The 20,377-nt window shown below is 42.5% G+C and overlaps 1 protein-coding gene across 2 annotated transcripts in view; it reads right to left on the reverse strand.

The window, feature by feature from the left end:
• PPEF2 (protein phosphatase with EF-hand domain 2) overlaps nt 1-19,458 on the reverse strand; it is a 24,135-nt gene extending 4,677 nt beyond the window's left edge. The window contains exons 1-14 of one of the 2 annotated variants that reach the window (XM_039350314.1): nt 19,077-19,458; nt 17,474-17,601; nt 15,833-15,890; nt 15,237-15,406; nt 13,233-13,347; nt 11,536-11,582; nt 10,474-10,640; nt 9,127-9,163; nt 8,882-9,031; nt 7,371-7,613; nt 5,952-6,137; nt 3,797-3,942; nt 2,413-2,519; nt 437-606 (exon numbers count right to left, since the gene is read on the reverse strand). In XM_039350314.1, coding sequence (XP_039206248.1) covers nt 437-606; nt 2,413-2,519; nt 3,797-3,942; nt 5,952-6,137; nt 7,371-7,613; nt 8,882-9,031; nt 9,127-9,163; nt 10,474-10,640; nt 11,536-11,582; nt 13,233-13,347; nt 15,237-15,406; nt 15,833-15,890; nt 17,474-17,601; nt 19,077-19,134 — 1,782 coding nt within the window. In that variant the 5' untranslated portion in view covers nt 19,135-19,458. Of the gene's footprint in view, nt 1-436; nt 607-2,412; nt 2,520-3,796; nt 3,943-5,951; nt 6,138-7,370; nt 7,614-8,881; nt 9,032-9,126; nt 9,164-10,473; nt 10,641-11,535; nt 11,583-13,232; nt 13,348-15,236; nt 15,407-15,832; nt 15,891-17,458; nt 17,602-19,076 lie in introns of both variants that reach the window. The other variant, XM_039350313.1, reaches the window with a different exon arrangement.
• Between the last annotated feature and the right edge of the window lie 919 nt (nt 19,459-20,377).

The following is a 20,377-nucleotide window of genomic DNA, read 5'->3' on the forward strand; positions in this document are numbered from 1 at the left end:
CAAGCGTGGCCTTATTAAGACTTTATAAAGCAGTACTCATATTTCATGTGATCTTGATTCAATGCAGCCAGGGATTGTATTGGCTTTTTTTGGCTGCTGCTGCACACGGCTGGCTCATATTTAAGTGACTGTCCACTAGGACACCAAGATTCCTCTTACAGTTACTGCTATTGAGTTAAATTTCACCTAATCTATACCTGTACATTTGTTGTTTGTTGCCTAAGTGTAGAAGGAGAACACGACTATTGGCATGATGCTGGTTTTCTTCATTCCCACAGACCCTCTGCTGCAGGGGTGTCAAACTGCCGGCCCGCAGACCAGATGCATCATAGCAAAACCGCACCCACCCCACTGCCGGCAATGGCAAAAAAGTTGCGATATGTTGTGACACGTCACATGACGTTGCAAGTTAGACACCCCTGCTCTACTGCAATACCTCTTGGGTTGCAGATCTCTCTTCCGTCACAATGTCTTTCAGCCACGTCCTGTAGTCCACTTTTCCATTGGTCAGTTGCAGTATCAGATGTGGTCTCAGCATCCTCCATGGCAGTCCCAGCTGGAGGACCGACTCGATGGCTTTTGCCCAGTCGTTTATGGTGATGAGGCCTATGAGAACACAAAAATAGGGTGATTAAGAATGACTTGGTGAAGGTCCAGTGTTGCAGGGTGTCCTTGAGTTACGACCATAATGGATCCTGGGTTTGGTGACGGTTAAGTGAATCTGTGGTTTTTAAGTAGCACGGTTCTTAAGCGAGTGCGGTAGTCGTAAACTGAACCAATGGTTCACTGTGGGCACCGTTTTGCCGAAAACCAGAGGTAACTGCCAGTTTTCGGCAAAATTATTGTAAAATGCAGCCACACCATATCACAAAAAAGATGTTGCGAGTTTGGAAAAAATTCAGAGAAGAGCGACTAAGATGATCCAAGGCCTGGAGACTAAAACATACAAAGAACGGCTGCAGGACTTGGATCTGGCTAGTCTAAAGAAAAGAAGAAACAGGGGTGACGTAGTAGTGTTCCAGTACTTGAAAGGCTGCCACAAGGCAGAGGGAATCAACTTATTTTCCAAAGCCCCACAGGGCAGGACAAGAAACAATGGTTAGAAACTGGTCAAGGAGTGAAGCAACCTGGAATTAAGGAGAAACTTCCTAACAGTGAGGACATCCTTCTGAGGTTGGTAAAATGACGACCCAAAATTGTTGGGGGCAATAGGCTGACTCTGTAAACCAAAGGTCCTCAACTCTCAGTCCATGGACTGGCACTGGGGTGCGGCATGCCAGAAATTGGAACGCACAAGCAAGTGAAAACCGCCCCCCATGAAATCACGCTCCCCCCCGGTCCATGGAAAAATCTCTCCATGGAACCGGTCCCTGGTGCCCAAAAGGTTGGGGGCCACTGTTGTAAACCACTTAGTGCTCTATGAAGCAGTATATAAGTCTAAGTGCTATTGCTATTTGCTATCATGGTGCTCTCTGAGCTTGGTTATTTTCTTGCAGACGTTTCATTACCCTAATTAGGTAACGTTATCAGTGTTAGTCTGACTAGCGCTGATGATGTTACCTAGTTAAGGTAATGAAATGTCTGCAAGAAAACAAGCTCAGAGAGCACCAAGGACCCCACAGTCTTCCTCCTCCTCCTCCTCCTCCTCTCCACAAACCCCATTCCCTTCTAGCACTGATGATGTTACCTAGTTGGGTCATGAAACGTCTGCAAGAAAACAACCAACACAAACATCACCAAGGACCCCTCACTTCAACCCTAAACTATAAATGTTCTCCTTCATTGGTATCATGGTGCCATCAACACTCTGCCAAGGTTTTTTTTTTTAAATTTTTATAAATTTTATTGAATTAAAAAAAAGGAATTAAAAACATTGAACATGGTAAATCAACATTTGACAGACATCTCAGTCCATATTTACATTAATTACAAATAAATCTCTTTACAGTAACATTCTAATCTCAATCTTGGCTTTTCTCATTACAATGACCTCCATTTTTTTTCCCCACCATCTATAAAATTTATTCCCTATTTGATAAAAAATCTGATTCATCCTGATTTTTTAATCTTTTAGTTATTCTGTCTAATTCTGCGCAATACATGATTTTCTGAATTAATGTTTCCCCACTCGGTACATCCGTAGCTTTCCATTTTTGCGCAAATAATATCCTTGCCGCTGTGACTACGTGAATGAATAAATATGTGTCATCTTTACTTACATTTTTTTAAAGTATTCCTAACAGCAACGTCTCAGGTTTGTACTGAATGTTTTGCGTAGTCATTTCTATTGCCCATTCCCAGACCATACGCCAATACACCTGCCAAGTTTTTATGGGCAGAGACCCCATCTTGATTTTCTGACCATGTTCATTCCCTGTCAAAAATATGTATATGTCTCTTTGTTAGCCTTACCTGTGTTCTTCCTATCGTAGCTCTTGAACGCTACAGTGAGTTCTGACCTGTGGGCAAACAGCTGCTCTTTTAAAATTTGGTACGCTGACTCCTCCACTCGGCTGATCCTGGGAGAGAAAAAAGGACATTTCTGCCGTGTGAAATTGCACAAAAAAAACATTCAGTCTGTGCCCTTTCGGGATGACTGGCAAACTTTGAGAGACCGATCACAGAACAGAATCATCTATTTTCACTGGAATAAATCAGATGGAATTAAGAGGGGGGGGGGAACTTTGCCTGAATCACCATTTATTTTTCCTTACAAGTAGTCCTCAACATACAACGGGCCATCTAGCTATCTTTCTAAGTTATGACCGACCCTCAGAAGGGGTCCTTGCTGCTCTCTGACCTCAGTTGTTTTCTTGCAGATGTTTCATTATTCAAAATAGGTAACATCGTCTGTGCTACTAGGGAATGGACTGGCTCTCCCTACTAGCACTGATGATGTTACCTAGCTGGGTAATGAAACGTCTGCAAGAAAACAACCAACCTCAGAGAGCACCAAGAGCACCAAGGACACTACAGTTCTCCTCCTCCTCCTCCTCCTCCTCCTCCTCCTCCTCCTCCCTCTCCTCCTCCTCCTCCTCCCATACTCCCTTCTAGCACTGATGATGTTACCTAGCTGGGTAATGAAATGTCTGCAAGAAAACAAGCAAGCTCAGAGAGCACCAAGGACTCTCATTTCAACTTGAGCTACCAATATTCTCCTTTATTTCCAACCCCCCAAAAATATTTACAACCTGGATTCAAAGTGACTGATGATCCTGCAAGGGTCTATAAGAGTGACTTTTTTCAGTGCCATTATAATATCGAACGGTCACTAAACAAACTGTGCTACAGTTCAAGGCCAACTTACGGGTTGCTGGTTTGGAACCCTGCCCAAAGTCCTTTCAGGAGTGGTGGGGTTAGAGATGTAAAATTTCCAGAAATTTTGAAGCCATGAGGGGAAAAAATGTTTTTTCCCTGTTTTTTTCCAGAAAAAAAATGGAAATTTTGGAAAAAAATGAAAAAAAAAGTTCAGTTTTTTTGTAGTTTTACAAATTGCATGAATAGAACAGAACAGAAAATGGGGAATAGAGTAGAGTAGAATAGAGTAGAGTAGAGCAGAATAGAATAGATTGCAATAGAATAGAATAGAATAGAATAGAATAGAATAGAATAGAATAGAATAGAATAGAATAGAATATATTCCACACTCCTTTTTTTTTTCAATTTTTCCAGGAAAAAAAAGTTTTGGAAAAAAAAATGGAACCCCCCCCCTTTTCCCCCCCCCCATTTTTTCAGTTTTTTTTCCCAGGCCTTCCCATCTCTAGTGGGGGTACAACTCTCCGCAGTGCTGGCTGACCGTTGAGTTATGTTCATTTGACGGGATACTCCTTTGGTGGCTTGAAACTGAACCACATGGGGTATGAGGTCAGGTCCCAGTTTGATGTAAGCACCCCGGTTACTGCCCACTGCATAATAGTTGGAAGCCGAAAATATGGTGATGACCTAGTCAAGACAAAACAAGAGTACAACAGATTTACAGGCGTGCCCATGTTAAAGTCTCCAAAACCTACGTGTTCATCTTCGCTTTGCTTTAATCCACATTTGTAGGACCGCGATGCTCGCTGGTTAAAGACGCCGAGCTTGTCAGCTGGAAAGCTGACAGCCTAGGTCAGGGCTAGGCAACCTTGGCTCTTTTATGACTCGTGGACTTCAGCTCCCAGAATTCCTGAGCCAGCATGGCTCTGCTTGGAAACTCTCCCTTTCCCCTCAGCATGGCTGGCTCAGGAATTCTGGGAGTTGAAGTCCACGAGTCATAAAAGAGCCAAGGTTGCCTACCCCTGGCCTAGGTTCAAGACCTGAGCGCCACACAACAGGGTGAGCTCCCGTTCCTTGCTCCAGCTCCTGCCTACCTTGAAAGCATGCAGATGCAAGTAGATAAATGGGTACCACTTTGATGGGAAGGTAACAGCATTCTGTGTGCCTCGGTGTATAGCTGTGCTGGCCACGTGACCACAGAAGCATCTTCAGACAAGGCTGGCTCCCTCATCCAAGAAATAGAGATAAGCACCGTGCTCTAAAGTTGGATACGAATGGCGGGAAAAATCTTTCTCTTTCCCTTAATCCACATTTGTGCATTATTTGCACAGCAAACCCACCGTTAATATCATTCACAAAATGATTTTCACAAATCACCCAAATAAAAATGTAAGCAGCACACAAAAAGAGCGTAGTCACAGTGTCCTGCAATTTATGACTTTTGGCCTTTGCTTCCATATTCTGGCAAAAAAAACAACCGCCCATTAACTACAATGGTTGGATCCCATGTTGTCTAAGTAAGTTGCTGGTAAGTTACTACCCGAAGAAATGGGTTAGCCTGTGGAGTTGCCGCTGGGTTGAGCTTCATATTGATGATACAACCCATGCTTTTATTTCTATAGGTACCCATTAACTTGCAACTGGGTTGCTTAGCAAGTTGATATATACATAACAGATGCTGAATTCCCAGAAAAAAGGCGGAGAAGAGCATCAAAGATGACAACGGGTCTCGAAGCAAAGTCATATGGTGAACAGCTAAGGGATCTAGTTACGTTTAGCCTAACCAAAGTAAGGTTTAGGAGAGACATGGTAACTGTCTTCCAATACTTAAAGGGAATTTATTTTTGAGAGCACCTGAGGGCAGGACGAGAAGCCATGGAGGAAGCTTGTCAGAAGGAGAACCAACCTAGAAATAAGGAAGAATTTCCTGAATGTAAGAATTAATCAATGCAACAGTTTGGCTCCTGGAGTTGTTGGTGCTCCATCGCTGGAGGTTTTCAAGAAAAGATTAGACAACCATTTGTCCAGGATAGTAAAAGGAGTCCTGCCTTAGCCAGGGGGTTGGTCTAAAAGACCTTCAAAGTCCCTTTCAGCCCTATGATTTTATGACTGATTCTCTGAGTCTATGATTCTGTGATGATTCTATGATGACTCTATGATGACTCTATGATTCTGTGATTTTGTGATCCTGTGCTTTTGTAATCCTGTGATTTTGTGATCCTATGATTCTGTAATTCTATGATTCTGTGGTTCTATGATACTGTGATACTGTGATTCTATGATTCTGTGACTTTGTGATTCTGTGATTCTATGATACTGTGATTCTGTGACTGTGATTCTATGATTCTGTGATTCTATAATTCTGTGATTCTGTAACTTTGTGATTCTATGATACTGTGATTCTATGATTCTATGACTTTGTGATTCTATGATTCTGTGACTTTGTGATTCTATGTTTCTTTGATACTGTGATTCTTTGATTCTATGATACTGTGATTCTATGATTCTGTGATTCTATGACTTTGTGATTCTATGATTCTGTGATTTTGTGACTTTGTGATTCTATGTTTCTATGATTCTGTGATTCCGTGATTCTATGATTCTATTCCTTATGCACTTTTGCAACCCAGAAGCTTTTGCTGTTAGCCTGTACCTCTCCAGTAATATCCTAAACACTGATCCTCCACTGGGCCTACCTTCCGACTGTGGTTGAATTCATAACCTTCTGGCTTGCATTCGTGAGAACGGATGATGAACTGCAGGCGGTGTTTCTGCAGAAACATATCTGTTACATCAGGTCCAAAGTAACAGCCTCCGCCCCTTTCCAAATTCATTGTGCATCCAGGTCTAGGATCAGGGTCACTCCATAGAATATCCACAACCTACAAGCAAAGTCACAGATATGGGGGTTGCTTTATTTTAATTTTATTCATGAGTTAAGTATGTAAGTCCACGTTCAAAAGAAAAGTCAGTAGGGAATAGCATCAACATTAGAAATTCTGAGAGTTTCGAATTTTTATTAGTTTATCAAAACATAAAAGAAAAAAATACAAAGAAAAAAATTAAGGAAAAAATAAGGGAAGGGTAAAGAGAAAAATGTAGGAGACTTTTGAGTTGTTTTTAGGGAGGTTGAACATTTTGAACATTGTGGATTATAACCTTGCCTGACTGACAATTTTTGGATGCCTGAGACAAAGGATCACTATAAAATACTGCTTTTGGGACTGGACGTATATTCTGGAATCTATTGGATTATAAAGGCTACATGTAAAGTCCAGAAAGCTAGAGGAAACTTTGTTCTACTCTTACTGAGACTGGTGACTGGAGGATCTCCAGGAATGAAGCTTCAAGAAAAAATAAACATCTTTCAGAAAGAAATATACTCTACACTACAACTAATTCACCAAACAATTGTTGTAGACAAAGAGGACATAAAACGAAACCATAATGAGACTAAAAATAATTTAGATAATATAAATGAGCAAATCTCCAAATTAAATCTACAACTAGAAAGTTCCCAGACGACTACAAAGTATTTTAGCTATATAAATGTAATTAATATTGAGAAAATCATAACTGACAAAGATACTTTAAATATTGATGGGTAATCAAATTTTAACAGAAGCATGAAAAACAGATATTGATTTATGAATTGATAGTATTGTTATTTGTATAATATTAGTAAAATATGACAAAGAGGTTTATATCTAACTTTGTATACATCAATAATACCAAGAATTGTAATTGTGTAATGAGGGGAAAATGGAAACAATATGGGGAAGAAAGGAGAATCAGAGAAAATATACTGGATTGTGCAGTGCTGAATAGATTTATATTGAAGAACTTAATGTTAAATATGTGAACCCGGACAACATGTTGTTTACTAAGCTCCAAAGATTGTAATTCTTAAAAATTAATAATAAAAAAAAGAATTAACAGAATCAAGAAGGGTTGGCCTTGTGGGAGCATAATGATTCTAGGATGATGACTCTCTTGACTCCACCCCCAGGCTCTGCGCTCTTTCTCCTACAGATTGGTCAGCTATTGCTACCTTAAGCTGGATTCATTTCTACTTTTCTGCTTGCTGGAATTTTGGCAGTTCTCCAAATGCTTACCTGTTCAATGTCATCATCTTCATAGCATGTGGATTCATTTGAGTCCTCTGAGTCCACAGATGAACTGGGTCCTGGGATTTTCTGGACTCCAGGGGACATGCGGGAGGATCTCGCAGCTTCCTGGACTGTCTGTTGTCCCCCTTGGGAGACTTTGATTGTGGAACTACTCCTGGCCAGTTTGCCACCTTCAGCTGGGATATACTCTAAAGATTTTCTTCTCTTTGGTGTTAGCACAGAGAGAATCTAAGATGAGAAGGAGACACCAAAGAGGGAGCTATTAAGAAAGAGACTGAATATGTGACTGAGAATCAGGTATTTTTTAGAACCATATTTTCAATCCAGTTATGGAATTGGAAAGAACAAACAAAGTGATCTTGGAGTGCCTATATCTGTGGTGGCGAACCTATATCACGCGTGCCACAAGTGGCACGCAGAGCCTTCTCGGTGGGCATGCGTACCGTCGCCCCAGTCCTAGGCCTTCAGCTGGGTTTTATAAAACCTTTTCATTTTAGGCCTCCACCGCCGTGTGCAAAAAAAAAAGGTTCATCAATCAATCAATTTCAACTTCCTGCAGGAAAAAAAGATCTCGCAAAGTTGTAATTGATTGATTGAACTTTTTAGTCCCACCCAGTCTGCCATTACCACTGCGGCCACGCCCAGCCAATGGGCCACACCCACCCGGCACCCGATGATGCATAAGTGGGTTTTGGGTTGCAGTTTGGGCACTCGGTCTCTAAAAGGTTCCCCATCACTGACCAAGAGGAAGACAGAGGTCCAAAGTTCAAATAAGAAGGAATTTTCTGATCATCTTTAGAGGTGGAGTCCCAGTGGACAATCACCTAAATATGAGCCAGCCGTGTGCTGCAGCTGCCAAAAAAGCCAACACAGTCCTAGGCTGCATTAACAGAGGGATAGAATGAAGATCACGTGAAGTGTTACTACGACTTTACAATGCCTTGGTAAGGCCACACTTGGAATACTGCATCCAGTTTTGGTCACCACGATGTAAAAAAGATGTTGAGACTCTAGAAAGAGGGCAGAGAAGAGCAACGAAGATGATGAAGGGACTGGAGGTTAAAACATATAAAGAAAGGTTGCTAGAATTGGGTATGTCTTGTTTAATGAAGAGAAGGACGAGGGGGGATAGGATAGCAGTCTTCCAGTATCTCAGGGGCTACCCCAAAGAAGAGGGGGTCAAGCTATTCTCCAAAACGCCTGAAGGCAGGACAAGAAGCAACGGATGGAAACTCATCAAGGAGAGAAGCAGCCTAGAACTAAGAAATTTTCTGACTGTTAGGACAATTAATCAGTGGAACAACTTGCCTCCAGAAGTGGTAAATGCTCCAACATTGGGAGTTTTTAAGAAGAGTTTGGACACCATTTGTCTGAAATGGTGTAGGGTTTCCTGCCTGAGCAGCAGTTTGTGGACTAGATGACCTCCAAGGTCCCTTCCAGCTCCGCTATTCTGTTCTGTTCCATAAATAAAAGCAGGTCCTCTTCTAACGCCATACCTTACACCTCTCAATTTTGGCTAGCTGTTCCAAATCGGTCTTATCAGATATGCCTCCATGTACAATCAGGACCTTCCTGTCAATCACAGTTGCCAATGGCAGGCTGCTGAAGACGTTCTTGATCACCGCCAGGAGTCTGTTGGCATGATCCTAGAGGGAAGAGGAGCAGAGTGCAAAAACTAGGCTGCGCAGTTCAGGGGTATCCGACACCACAGAAGATGCAATAGGTAGGCAAACCGGAGTACCTTATATTTGCGTGTGACTTCCTTGGTGAACCCGTAGCTACAGGCAGAAGAGAAGAGAAGGCTTTAAATAGATGTCTCGGAAGGAGAGCAAAACAACAACAATGACAATCTTAAAAGTGTTACAGGTAGTCTTCAACTTACAACAGTTCATTTTGTGACTGTTCAAAGGTAGTACAGCACTGAAAAATGTGCCATGATCGTTACAACCGTTGCAGCATCCCCACAATCAGGGGGCCAAAATTTAGATGCTTGACTCATATTTATGACCTTTACTGTGTCCCAAGGTCATGTGATCCCTTTTTGAGACCTTCTGACAAGCAAAGTCAGTGGGAAAGACAGATTCACTTAACAGTCAGTTTACTAACAGATCAACTATGGGGATTCACTTAAAAACTGTGGCAAGAAAAGTTGGGGCAAAACTCACTTAACAAATGACTCACTTAACAACAGAAATTTTGGGCTCAGTTGTCGTCGTAAATTGAGGACTACCTGTAGTTTTGACTTATTTTCAGCCCTGCGAGATAAAGCAGACCAAGAAACCTACGTCATGTAAGAAGGCACTAGTTTTATTGCAACAGGTATAGTAACAGAATCTTGCCAGTTGGAATGGGCTTCCCCCCTCCATCCTTTTAGTTTGGTACGAACTAGGGAGGGGCTTGTCCGAGATACTTTCTTTAGAAATTCTGTTTCACATAAAGGACCACATAGAGCAAACAAAGAGCACAGTCACCATGTGCTTTACTGCTCAACTCTACTAATATAACAGGAAACAGGAAACTCTTCTCACAAAATAAAGAAACCATAGATTATAACCATAGATGCATACTAAACACTGCCATCTACTGGCTGAATAATTCTGTTGCAATACAAAATACATTCGAACATATATTCCAACGCTTTCTCAAGTTACTTTCTTGGCCAGGGCTCAAGATCCACTTATCTTGCTAACCGTTCTTCCTCCTAGTCATCTAGGTTATTCCCTATAGCTTTCACCTCAACTTATAAGAGGTTGTTTAATGACTATCAAGGTTTATGAATATGTTGAAGGGTACTGGGTCTAGGACAGATCCTTGGGGTACCCCACTACATGCTTCCCTCCATGAAGTTGTAGTTCCGTTAAGCACTACACACTGGATGCGGTGGGTCAGTAAATTGCAGATCCATCTGTCGGGTGACGCCGTCTATCCAATAATAATATGTACACTGAAGAAAATATTTATTTATTTATTTTAAATATATATATATATGGCCATCCAACTCATGCTCAGTACCTCTGGGTGGCTTACAAAGATAAACAAAATAAAAAATAGACACCCTACTTTTCTGCAAATGATTTAAATTCCATACCGGAAATTGATCATGTAATCCTCATGGTTGCCTCGATTCAGGTGGACCTCTTTGGGGTAAATCAAGAGGAAAACAAAGAGAATGATCAGGATCTCAATGGAATGCTTGCCTCTGTCCACAAAGTCACCATTGAAGACGTACAACTTCTGCGGAGAAGGAAGTCCGTTCTGTAAGGAGGAAAAAAAAAAATCTCTAAAATGGAACTTCAGTGGGACGGCAAGATTAGGAGATAAGCTTCCAGGAAGCCTTAATCTGTGGGGTCCTTGGTGCTCTCCTGAGCTTGGTTGTTTTCTTGCAGATGTTTCATGACCCAACTAGGTAACATCATCAGTGCTAGAAGGGAGAGGGGGAGGAGGAGGAGGACAACTGTGAGGTCCTTGGTGCTCTTTGATTTGATTGTTTTCTTGCAGACATTTCATGACCCAACTAGGTAACATCATCAGTGCTAGGAGAAGGAGGAGGAGGAGGAGGACGACGACGACGACGACAACGATGACAACAACAACAACTGTGAGGTCCTTGGTGCTCTCTGAGCTTGGTTGTTTTCTTGCAGATGTTTCATGACCCAACTAGGTAACATCATCAGTGCTAGAAGGGAGTTTGGTATGAGGAGGAGGAGGAGGAGGAGGAGGAGGAGGAGGAGGAGGAGGAGGAGGAGGAGGAGGAGGAGGAGGAGGAGGAGGACAACTGTGAGGTCCTTGGTGCTCTTTGAGCTTGGTTGTTTTCTTTCAGACGTTTCATGACCCAACTAGGTAACATCATCAGTGTTAGAAAGGAGAGGGCTTTGCTCCCTGTTTATGTACTAATGGCTTTTCCTGACAGCGTTGATGGGAGTGTTCTTCACAGATGCCAAGATTCATTGATACCGAGGAATGTTGTGTGTTTTATTGCTCTACCATAGCAAGTCTAACAATCAGCAAAAAGTATAGTTAATTTGTTTTATCTTGGTTAAGGAAGAGTTACCATGCCTTTTCTTGCAGGGAAAATTAGAATCGAGGTATTTTTGTCAGGATTGATTCATTTCGATTGCTTTTGACATATCGTCCTGCACGCTCTGCTTACCTTGTAAAATATGTGAAACAAGTCAAATATTTGCCCATGTAGGTCTCCTAATAAAAGAAAGGGAGAAAGTGTTATCTCGGTGAAGAATTTGATAGAACCCTAGAATGTATAAATTGGAAAGCATCTTTAAAGTCAATTTAATCCTGTGCTCCTTGCACAGTGCAGTGGTTTGATTTAACATCAAGCAGGACATTACTGAGCTTGAGAGAAGACTAAGCTATCAAAATGCCAAAATATTTCCTTATTGCTGGTAAGATATCATGGGCAAGTCTATCAGGAATTAAACTAAACTCCTGGAAGATATGAATTCTTGTAGGCCGCTTGCTATCATAGCATGTAGCCGTAGACAGTCAACCTTGGCTAGACTGTTGAATTTCTGCCTGCTAGTTTTGGAGTTTGAGCAACAGTCACACAGAAGTCTCCTACCCCTCATTTAAAAGCCCAAACTTCACCGCATATTGCAATGGTTTAGAGCAGGTCTCCAACTTTGGCAACTTTAAGACCTGTGGACTTCCACTCCCAGAATTCCCTAGCCAGCCATGCCGGCTGGGGAATGCTGGGAGTTGAAGTTCACAAGTTTTAAAGATGCCAAGGTTGGAGACCCCTCGTTTAGACCTTTAGGCAAATCTCTCTCTCTCTCTCCCTCTCTCTCTCTCTCTCTCTCTCTTCTTTTTTGTTTTGAAACAAAATTATTAATTTTCTAATTTTACATTTAAATATTTGAAAAGCAACGTGGCGGCTGAGTTGGTCAATAATTCAATAACATACAAATATCTTTAGTACAGATCTCAAACTATTACATTAAATAATTCCTCTCTTTCCCCCTCTCTATCCTATATCTATCTATCTATCTATCTATCTATCTATCTATCTATCTATCTATCTATCTATCTATCTATCTATCTATCTATCTATTGAGATAGATATAGATGTAGATATATAGATATAGATATAAGCTATCTAGCATAGCTATCATCTATCTGTCATCTATCATCTATCTATCTATCTATCTATCTATCTATCTGTCATCTAGCTAGCTATCTAGCTATCATCTAGCTAGCTATCTAGTTATAGCTATCAACTATCTATCTATCTATCTATATCTAGCTATCATCTATCTAGCTTAGCTATCTAGCTATCATCTCTCTCTCTCTCTCTCTCTCTCTAGCTGTGTCTATTTATCTATCTATCTATCTATCTATCTATCTATCTATCTATCATCTCCCTCTATCATCTATATCTATCTAGCTATATCTATCTAGCTATCATTTATCTAGCTTAGCTATCTAGCTATCATCTATCTATCTATCTATCTATCTATCTATCTATCTATCTATCTATCTATCATCTCTCTCTCTCTCTCTCTCTCTCTCTCTCTCTCTCTCTCTCTCTCTCTCTCTCTCTCTCCTCTATCTGTCTGTCATCTGTCTATCTAATCTGCCACCCATCTCACTATGGAGACCAGCTCTAGGTGGCTGAGTGCAACTCAGTGCAATAACATAGGGACATAAATCCAGGTATAAATATAGAAACAGCTGCAAAGACAGGAAGGAAACAGAGAAGAAAGATTTTCATCTTGTTCTGCTTTGGGTATCAGGGGAAACAAGGCCAGGTCTCCTTTGCTGGACTCAGGAGCGCTCTTCTCTTCCTTGCCACTTTGCCAAGGGGCTCTACCTATTTACAACAGGTAGACTCACCACACACGGTGATCTCCTCACTGTAGCAGGTAGAGATTCTGTTAATATTTGGCAGCTGGCTGAGATGGTGTTCCGCCTCTTGGAAGAGTTTTAAAACATAGTAAGGATGAAGCTGCTACTGGGAATAAAGAAAAAAAAAAAACATTAGAAAAGGCAACGGGAGAGAGGTTGAGCCTTGACCTGAATTTCAGACAGTCCTCGAATTACGACTGCAATTGGGCCCAAAATTTCGGTTGCTAAGCAAGACACTTGTTAAGCGAGATTTGCCCCATTTTATGACCTTTCTTGCCATAGTTGTTAAGTGAATCCGGCTTCCCCATTGACTTTGCTTGCCAGAAGGTGGCAAAAGGGGATCCTGTGATCCCAGGGCACTGCAGCCGTCATAAATGTGAGTCAGTTCCCAAGTGTCTGAACTTTGATCACGTGACCATGGGGAGGCTGCAATGGTCGTAAACGTGAAAAACGGTCATAAGTCACTTTTTTCGATGCCGTTGAAAACTTTAAATGGTCACTAAACAAACTGTTCTAAGTGGAGGAAGACCTATATTTCCAAAAGCTGCAAAGAGCAACACACACACACACACAAAATGTGTATATGAGTGCAAATGCACTGGGTAGTAAGAAATGTAAACTAACAATACACCCCTCTCCATTATAGGCAGTCCTCACTTTACAGCCACAATTGAGACTAGAATTTCCATTGCTACGCAAGGTGAGTTGTGCCTGATTTTATGAGTTTTTTTGCCACAGTTGTTAAGTGAATCATTCGGTCATTAAATGAATCTGGCCTCCCCCACTGACTTTGCTTGTCGGAAGCCTGCTGGGAAGGTTGCAAACGGTGGTCACATAACTCCAGGATGCTACAACCATTGTAAATACATGATGCTCTCTGAGCTTGGTTGTTTTCTTGCAGACGTTTCATGACCCAACTAGGTAACATCATCAGTGCTAGAAGGAGGTGGGCTTTGCTCCCTGTTCATGTATTAATAACTAGTAGCTTCTCCTGTGTTCTTCACTCCCACCAACTCCAACAGAGCGAGCCAATTAGCGCTAGCTAGCCAACAGGACCTTTACACACATAGTCCTCGACTTAGAATAGTGCATTTAGTGACCGTTCAAATTTACAATGGCACTGGGAAAAATAGCCTGCCGGGAAGGTTGCAAATGGCGGTCAAGTGACTCCAGGATGCCACAACCATCGTAAATACATGTGGTGGTCATACATCCAAATTCAGATCACATGGTTGTGGGGATGCTGTGATGGTCGTAACTGCGAGGAACAATGGTAAGTCACATGTTTAGTGCCGTTGTAACTTCAAACGGTCACTAAACGAAAGCTTGCAAGCCAAGGACTACTTGGAAAGATGGGGACTGCAGTCAAGAAATTAAAAGACGCTTGGTCCTGGGGAGGAAAGCTATGGCAAATCTAGACGGCATACTAAAAAGCAGAGACATCACCCTGTCAACAAAAGTACATATAGTCAAGGCCATGGTTTTCCCAGTTGTAATGTATGGCTGTGAAAGCTGGACCATAAGAAAGGCTGAGCACCAAAGAATGGAGGCCTTTGAACTATGGTGCTGGAGAAGACTCCTGAGAGTCCCCTGGACTGCAAGGCGATCCAACCGGTCAGTCCTAGAGGAGATCAACCCCGACTGCTCTTTAGAAGGCTGGATCCTGAAGTTGAAACTCAAGTCCTTTGGCCACCTAATGAGAAGGAAGGACTCACTGGAGAAGAGCCTAATGCTGGGAAAGATGGAGGGCAATAGAAGAATGGGACGACAGAGAATGAGGTGGCTGGATGGAGTCACTGAAGCAGTAGGCCTGAGCTTAAATGGACTCCAGAAGATGGTAGAGGACAGGAAGGCCTGGAGGAACGTTGTCCATGGGGTCGCGATGGGTCGGACACAACTTTGCAACTAACAACAACAACCTGGAAAGAGTTTTAGGGATCTCTGGTCCATTCCCAGAAGCAACATTGAGATAGTTGTTCTTCAAGTACTTACTTGATTGTTTCTGAAGGCGTCCAGGATGTTTACCGCATCGTCCGGTGTCAGGGGGAAACTGAGTCGAGGGCCTCTGTAACTAACTGGTACCTCCATAGATTCCATTCCTTTTTCCAGTTTGATCCGTTTCGTATTATCTGTCTCCGACAGGATGCGGTTAAGGAAATCCCCTTGGCAGGAGTAGAGCAAAATTTTAAGATATTTCAGATATTAATGCAGACAGTTCAGAAAAGTTAAAAATGTGCCCGCAGGTAGTCCTTGACTTACAATAGTTCATTTAGTGACACTTCAAAGTTACAACAGCACTGAAAAATTGACTTGCGACTGTTTTTTCCCCCACACTTACGACCTTTGAACCATCCCCATGGTCATGTGATCAAAATTCAGGCGCTTGGCAACTGACTCATACTGATGACCGTTGCTGTGTCCCCGAATTATGTGATCCCCTTTTAACATATTCACTCCAGTCGTTCACTTAAGAACTGTGGCCAGGAAGGTCATAAAAAGAGGCAAAACTCAACAACTGTATTCCTTAGCAATGGAAATTTGGGGCTCGGGGAGCATAAATCGAGGACTATAATTATATATACACTTACTGTCTTTCGTGTTTTTTGATGCGACGTTCTCCATGAGATAGTCAAAGAAATGGCTGAGCTGCAGAAGATCAAAATAATATTGTCAAAACCTAGAAGAAACATACATTTATTTTCTCTTTTCTTATTTTTGCCCTCCTGGGCTACCCTCCTTCACCATAACTATGTCTAGGTATGTCTAGTTTAATGACATACAACTATGTGTAGAAATGTCTTCTAATGAAAAGAAGAACTAATCGTAATGTATAAAGATATTTTGAACACTGAAGGGAAAACAAAATGGAAACAAGAGCTGGGAAAGCAAGAATATTGGTCTAATAAGGTGACCGTAATTGCAAATAAAATTGAGTTACAAATCGGATAGAAAAGATGTTATAATTTAGAAGCAATTGTATCAGTAGAATACAATATCAGAAAAACATGATGATGAAGAAACATATATTCAATATTGTATGTATATGTATTAATAGTAGAAAGAATTGTATCTGTTTAGTATTTAAAAAGTGAAGAAACATCACTTGAAGAAGAGAGGATTAAAAAAAATGTCAGAATGTGCAGAAACTAAGAGCGATATTGAAGAACAAAGAAAAGGAAGATACAGAATAATTTTAAAATGTATTGTTAAGTAAGAAAATGATCCCAGACAACACGCTGTTTATTAAGCACTTATGATTTGTAAAAATTAGAAAATCAATAAAATTTTATTGGAAAGAAAAGAGCAATGGATGTAAACTAAATCAAGGAGAGAAGCAACCTAGAACTAAGGAGAAATTGCCTGACAGGGAGAACAATTAACCAGTGGAACAACCTGCTTCCGGAAGTTGTAAGTGCTCCAACACTGGAAGTTTTTAAAAAGAGATTGGACAACCACTTGTCTGAAATGGTGTAGGGTTCCTGCCTGAGCAAGGGGTTGGACTAGAAGACCTCTAAGGTCCCTTCCAATACAGAATTCTGTATTCTGTAAAGGTTCAGAAGAGAAGGACTAGGGGTGACATGATAACAGTGTTCCAGTATTTGAAGGGATGCCACAATCTGTTCTCCAAAGCACCTGAAGGCAGGACAAGAAACAACAGATGGAAACTCATCAAGGAGAGAAGCAAGCTAGAACTAAGGAGAAATTTCCTGACAGTGAGAACAATTAACCAGGGGAACGACTTGTCTCCAGAAGTTGTGGGTGCTCCATCACTGGAGGTTTACAAGAAGAAATCAGACATCCATTTATTTGGAATGGTGTAGGGGTTCCTGCCTGAGCAGGGGGTTGGACTAGAACAGCGGTTCTCAACCTATGGGTCATGACCCCATTTGGGGTCGAACGACCATTTTACGGGGGTCGCCAAACAACGCAATCCGCTATTTTCCCCCCTCAGGGGGCAGCGCTGCGCATGCGGCCCGCATGTGGGGGCAGGGCCCGGGCATGCACACCGCGCACGGGGGCGGGGCCGCACATGCGTGCTGCGCACGGGGGTGGGGGCGCACGTGGGGGTGCCGCTGCGCATGCACGGCGCATCCGTGTGACGGGGTCGCCGTCACACGGATGTTGAGAAACGCTGGACTAGAAGATCTCCAAGGTCCCTTCCAACACAGTTATTCTGTATTAAATAACAACTGGGAGCTGATGCTTCCACACACCTGTTGCCACCATACCTTCATGTGATCGTGTTCTCCCGCATATTCTATGGATTGGAAGATACGCCAGGTGCATCTCCGTCGCATTTCGAGCCGGGCTACATAGCGTCGATACCACCGCTGGATCAGAACAGCTGATCTAACGGCTGAGGTGCAAAAAGAAAGAGCAAAAGGATCAGGAAGCAACCACCATATTTAAGAGGCACAGTTTTATTTGAATATGTTATTATGAATAATGAAAGCATTGCTAACATGCCGCACCTTCTCTCCAAAAGACCGTTGAAATTCCTTGTGGTGTTCCTCTGGCAATGTTGTTAAAAATGAGCACAATTCTGGCTACAAAGAACTCCTTGACTAGGGACCATTTGAAGTTACAACAGCGCTGAAAAAAAAATGACTTATGGCCATTTTTCACACTTATGATCCTCACAGCATCCCCTAGTCCAGGGGTAGGCAACCTTGGCTCTTTTATGACTGGTGGACTTCAACTCCCAGAATTCCTGAGCCAGCCATGCTGAAGGGAAAGAGAGAGCTTCCAAGCTGAGCCATGCTGACTCAGGAATTCTGGGAGTTGAAGTCCACGAGTCATAAAGCAGCCTAGGCCTAGGCCAGAGGTAGGCAACCTCTTTTATGACTCGTGGACTTCAACTCCCAGAATTCCTGAGCCAGCCATGCTGAGGGGAAAGAGAGAGCTTCCAAGCTGAGCCATGCTGACTCAGGAATTCTGGGAGTTGAAGTCCACGAGTCATAAAGCAGCCTAGGCCTAGGCCAGAGGTAGGCAACCTTGGCTCTTTTATGACTCGTGGACTTCAACTCCCAGAATTCCTGAGCCAGCCATGCTGAGGGGAAAGGGAGAGTTTCCAAGCTGAGCCATGCTGGCTCAGGAATTCTGGGAGTTGAAGTCCACGAATCATAAAAGAGCCAAGGTTGCCTACCCCTGCGCCTGGTCACAGGATCAAAATTCAGACTCTTTGCAACTGACTCGTATTTATGACGGTTGCAGTGTCCTGGGGTCATGTGATCACTTTTTGCAACCTTCTGAAAGCAAAGTCAAGGGGGAAGCTAGATTCACTTAACCACCACATTACTAGCTTAACAACTGCAGTGATTCACTTAACAACTGAGGCAAGAAAGATTGTAAAATGGGCCAAAACTCACTTAACAACTTTCTTGCTTAGCAACATATAATTTGGGCTCAATTGTGGTTGTAAGTTGAGAACTACCTGTAGTGTTTTTCAACCTTATCAATTTTAACATGTGTGGGCTTCAACTCCCAGAATTCTCCAGCCAGCTAGCAGTGTTTGTTAACCTTAACAATTCTAGGATGCGTTTTTATTTTAATTTAAATTTAAGATGCAAGCTGGCTGGAGAATTCTAGGAATTGAAGTCCACGCAACTTAAAATTGCCCATGGTGAGGAGCACTGCTTTAAAGTTCACTATTTAGTTCCGAGAGAACAAATCTAGAAAGGATAAATGAAGACACCAAATCAATAATTTGTGGTCAGATTTTTTTTGGGGGGTGGTGATCCTAATTCATGACTTGATAACAAATCAGATCAGAACGTGTGGATTTGAATCGCGACCTCCATTTTGGCAGTCCCAACATGCCTCTGTACTGACCTGAATCCATGGTCATTTTTTTCTCCGCACCAACCGGAGGTTTTCTCTGAAACTCCATCCTTCTTCAGTTGCTTCTTTTCCATACTTTATAACTGCATCGTTTTAACCGGTACCCAAGGACATTCTAAAACAAACCAAGCCACCTGATTTGCAGCCCGCTTCCCCATTGTCTTAAATCACCCAATGGGGAAAAACTGGCGAGCAAAGAAGAAACATTCTTGGCTTCCATTGGCCGGAATCTTTGATAAGAGAAGAGGTCCATTCTATAGCTTGACTTCAGAACTTAACAGAATAACAGAGTTGGAAGGGAACTTGGAGATCTTCTAGTCCAGGGCTTTTCAACCAGTGGTACGGGTACCACCTGTGGTACATTGGCACCTGGCAGGTGGTACGTGACCATCCTAGAAAAGTGGTAGAGGGGGAAGGGAATGAGCTGAACCAGCGCAGTACCGCACAAGCCTGAGAGAGAGATGGCTGGAGCTGCAGGGCTGTCAGGGCTCAGTGGAAGCGCCAGGATCAGCGCCAGACTCCAGCTGGAAAGTAGCACTAATCCTGGCACTTCTGCTGAGCCCAGAAGAAGCACCGATCAGCTGGAATGTTGCAGTATCTCCAGGGTCTTTTGATTTACATTCAGATGCTTGGCAATTGATTCATATTTAAGACGGTCACAGTGTCCCAGGGTCATGTGAAGTGACCAAAACCTGCTGCAACCACCCAGCAGATGGGGGGAATAAAAACCAAACACCCCCACCCCACCCCCACTGCCAATCCTCAACAGAAATGCTCACAATGAAAACCTCGGACAGGAGGAAGAGCACCGCCCGGTGGGGGGCACTTTTTTCAGTGCCATTGTAACTTCGAACAGTCACTAAGCGAACTGTTGTAAGTCGAAGACTACCTATACTTCATCACTTTTTTCCTTTTGGGGGGGGGTCATCAAGTTTTTGACACCTTGCTAGGCGACTGGTGGTACTCAGATGTTGCCATATCCTAAAAGTGGTACAATGGGTGAAAAGCTTGAAAAGCCCTGTTCTAGTCCAACCCCTTCTCAACGGGAGACCCTACACCATTTCAGACAAATGGTTGTTCAGTCTCTTCTTAAAATCCTCCAACAATAGGACACCCATAACTTCTAGAGGCAAGCTGTTCCACTAATTGTTCTCACTGTCTGGAAATTTCTCCTTAGTTCTAGGTAGCTTCTCTCCTTGATTACTCTCCATCCATTGCTTCTTGTCCTGCCTTCAGGTGCTTTGGAGAATAGATTGACCCCATCATCTTTTGTGAAAGCCCCTAAAATATTA

This window comes from Crotalus tigris, unplaced genomic scaffold (assembly GCF_016545835.1).
Source record: "Crotalus tigris isolate CLP2741 ecotype Arizona unplaced genomic scaffold, ASM1654583v1 scf7180000018322.853269, whole genome shotgun sequence".
NCBI lineage: Eukaryota > Metazoa > Chordata > Lepidosauria > Squamata > Viperidae > Crotalus > Crotalus tigris.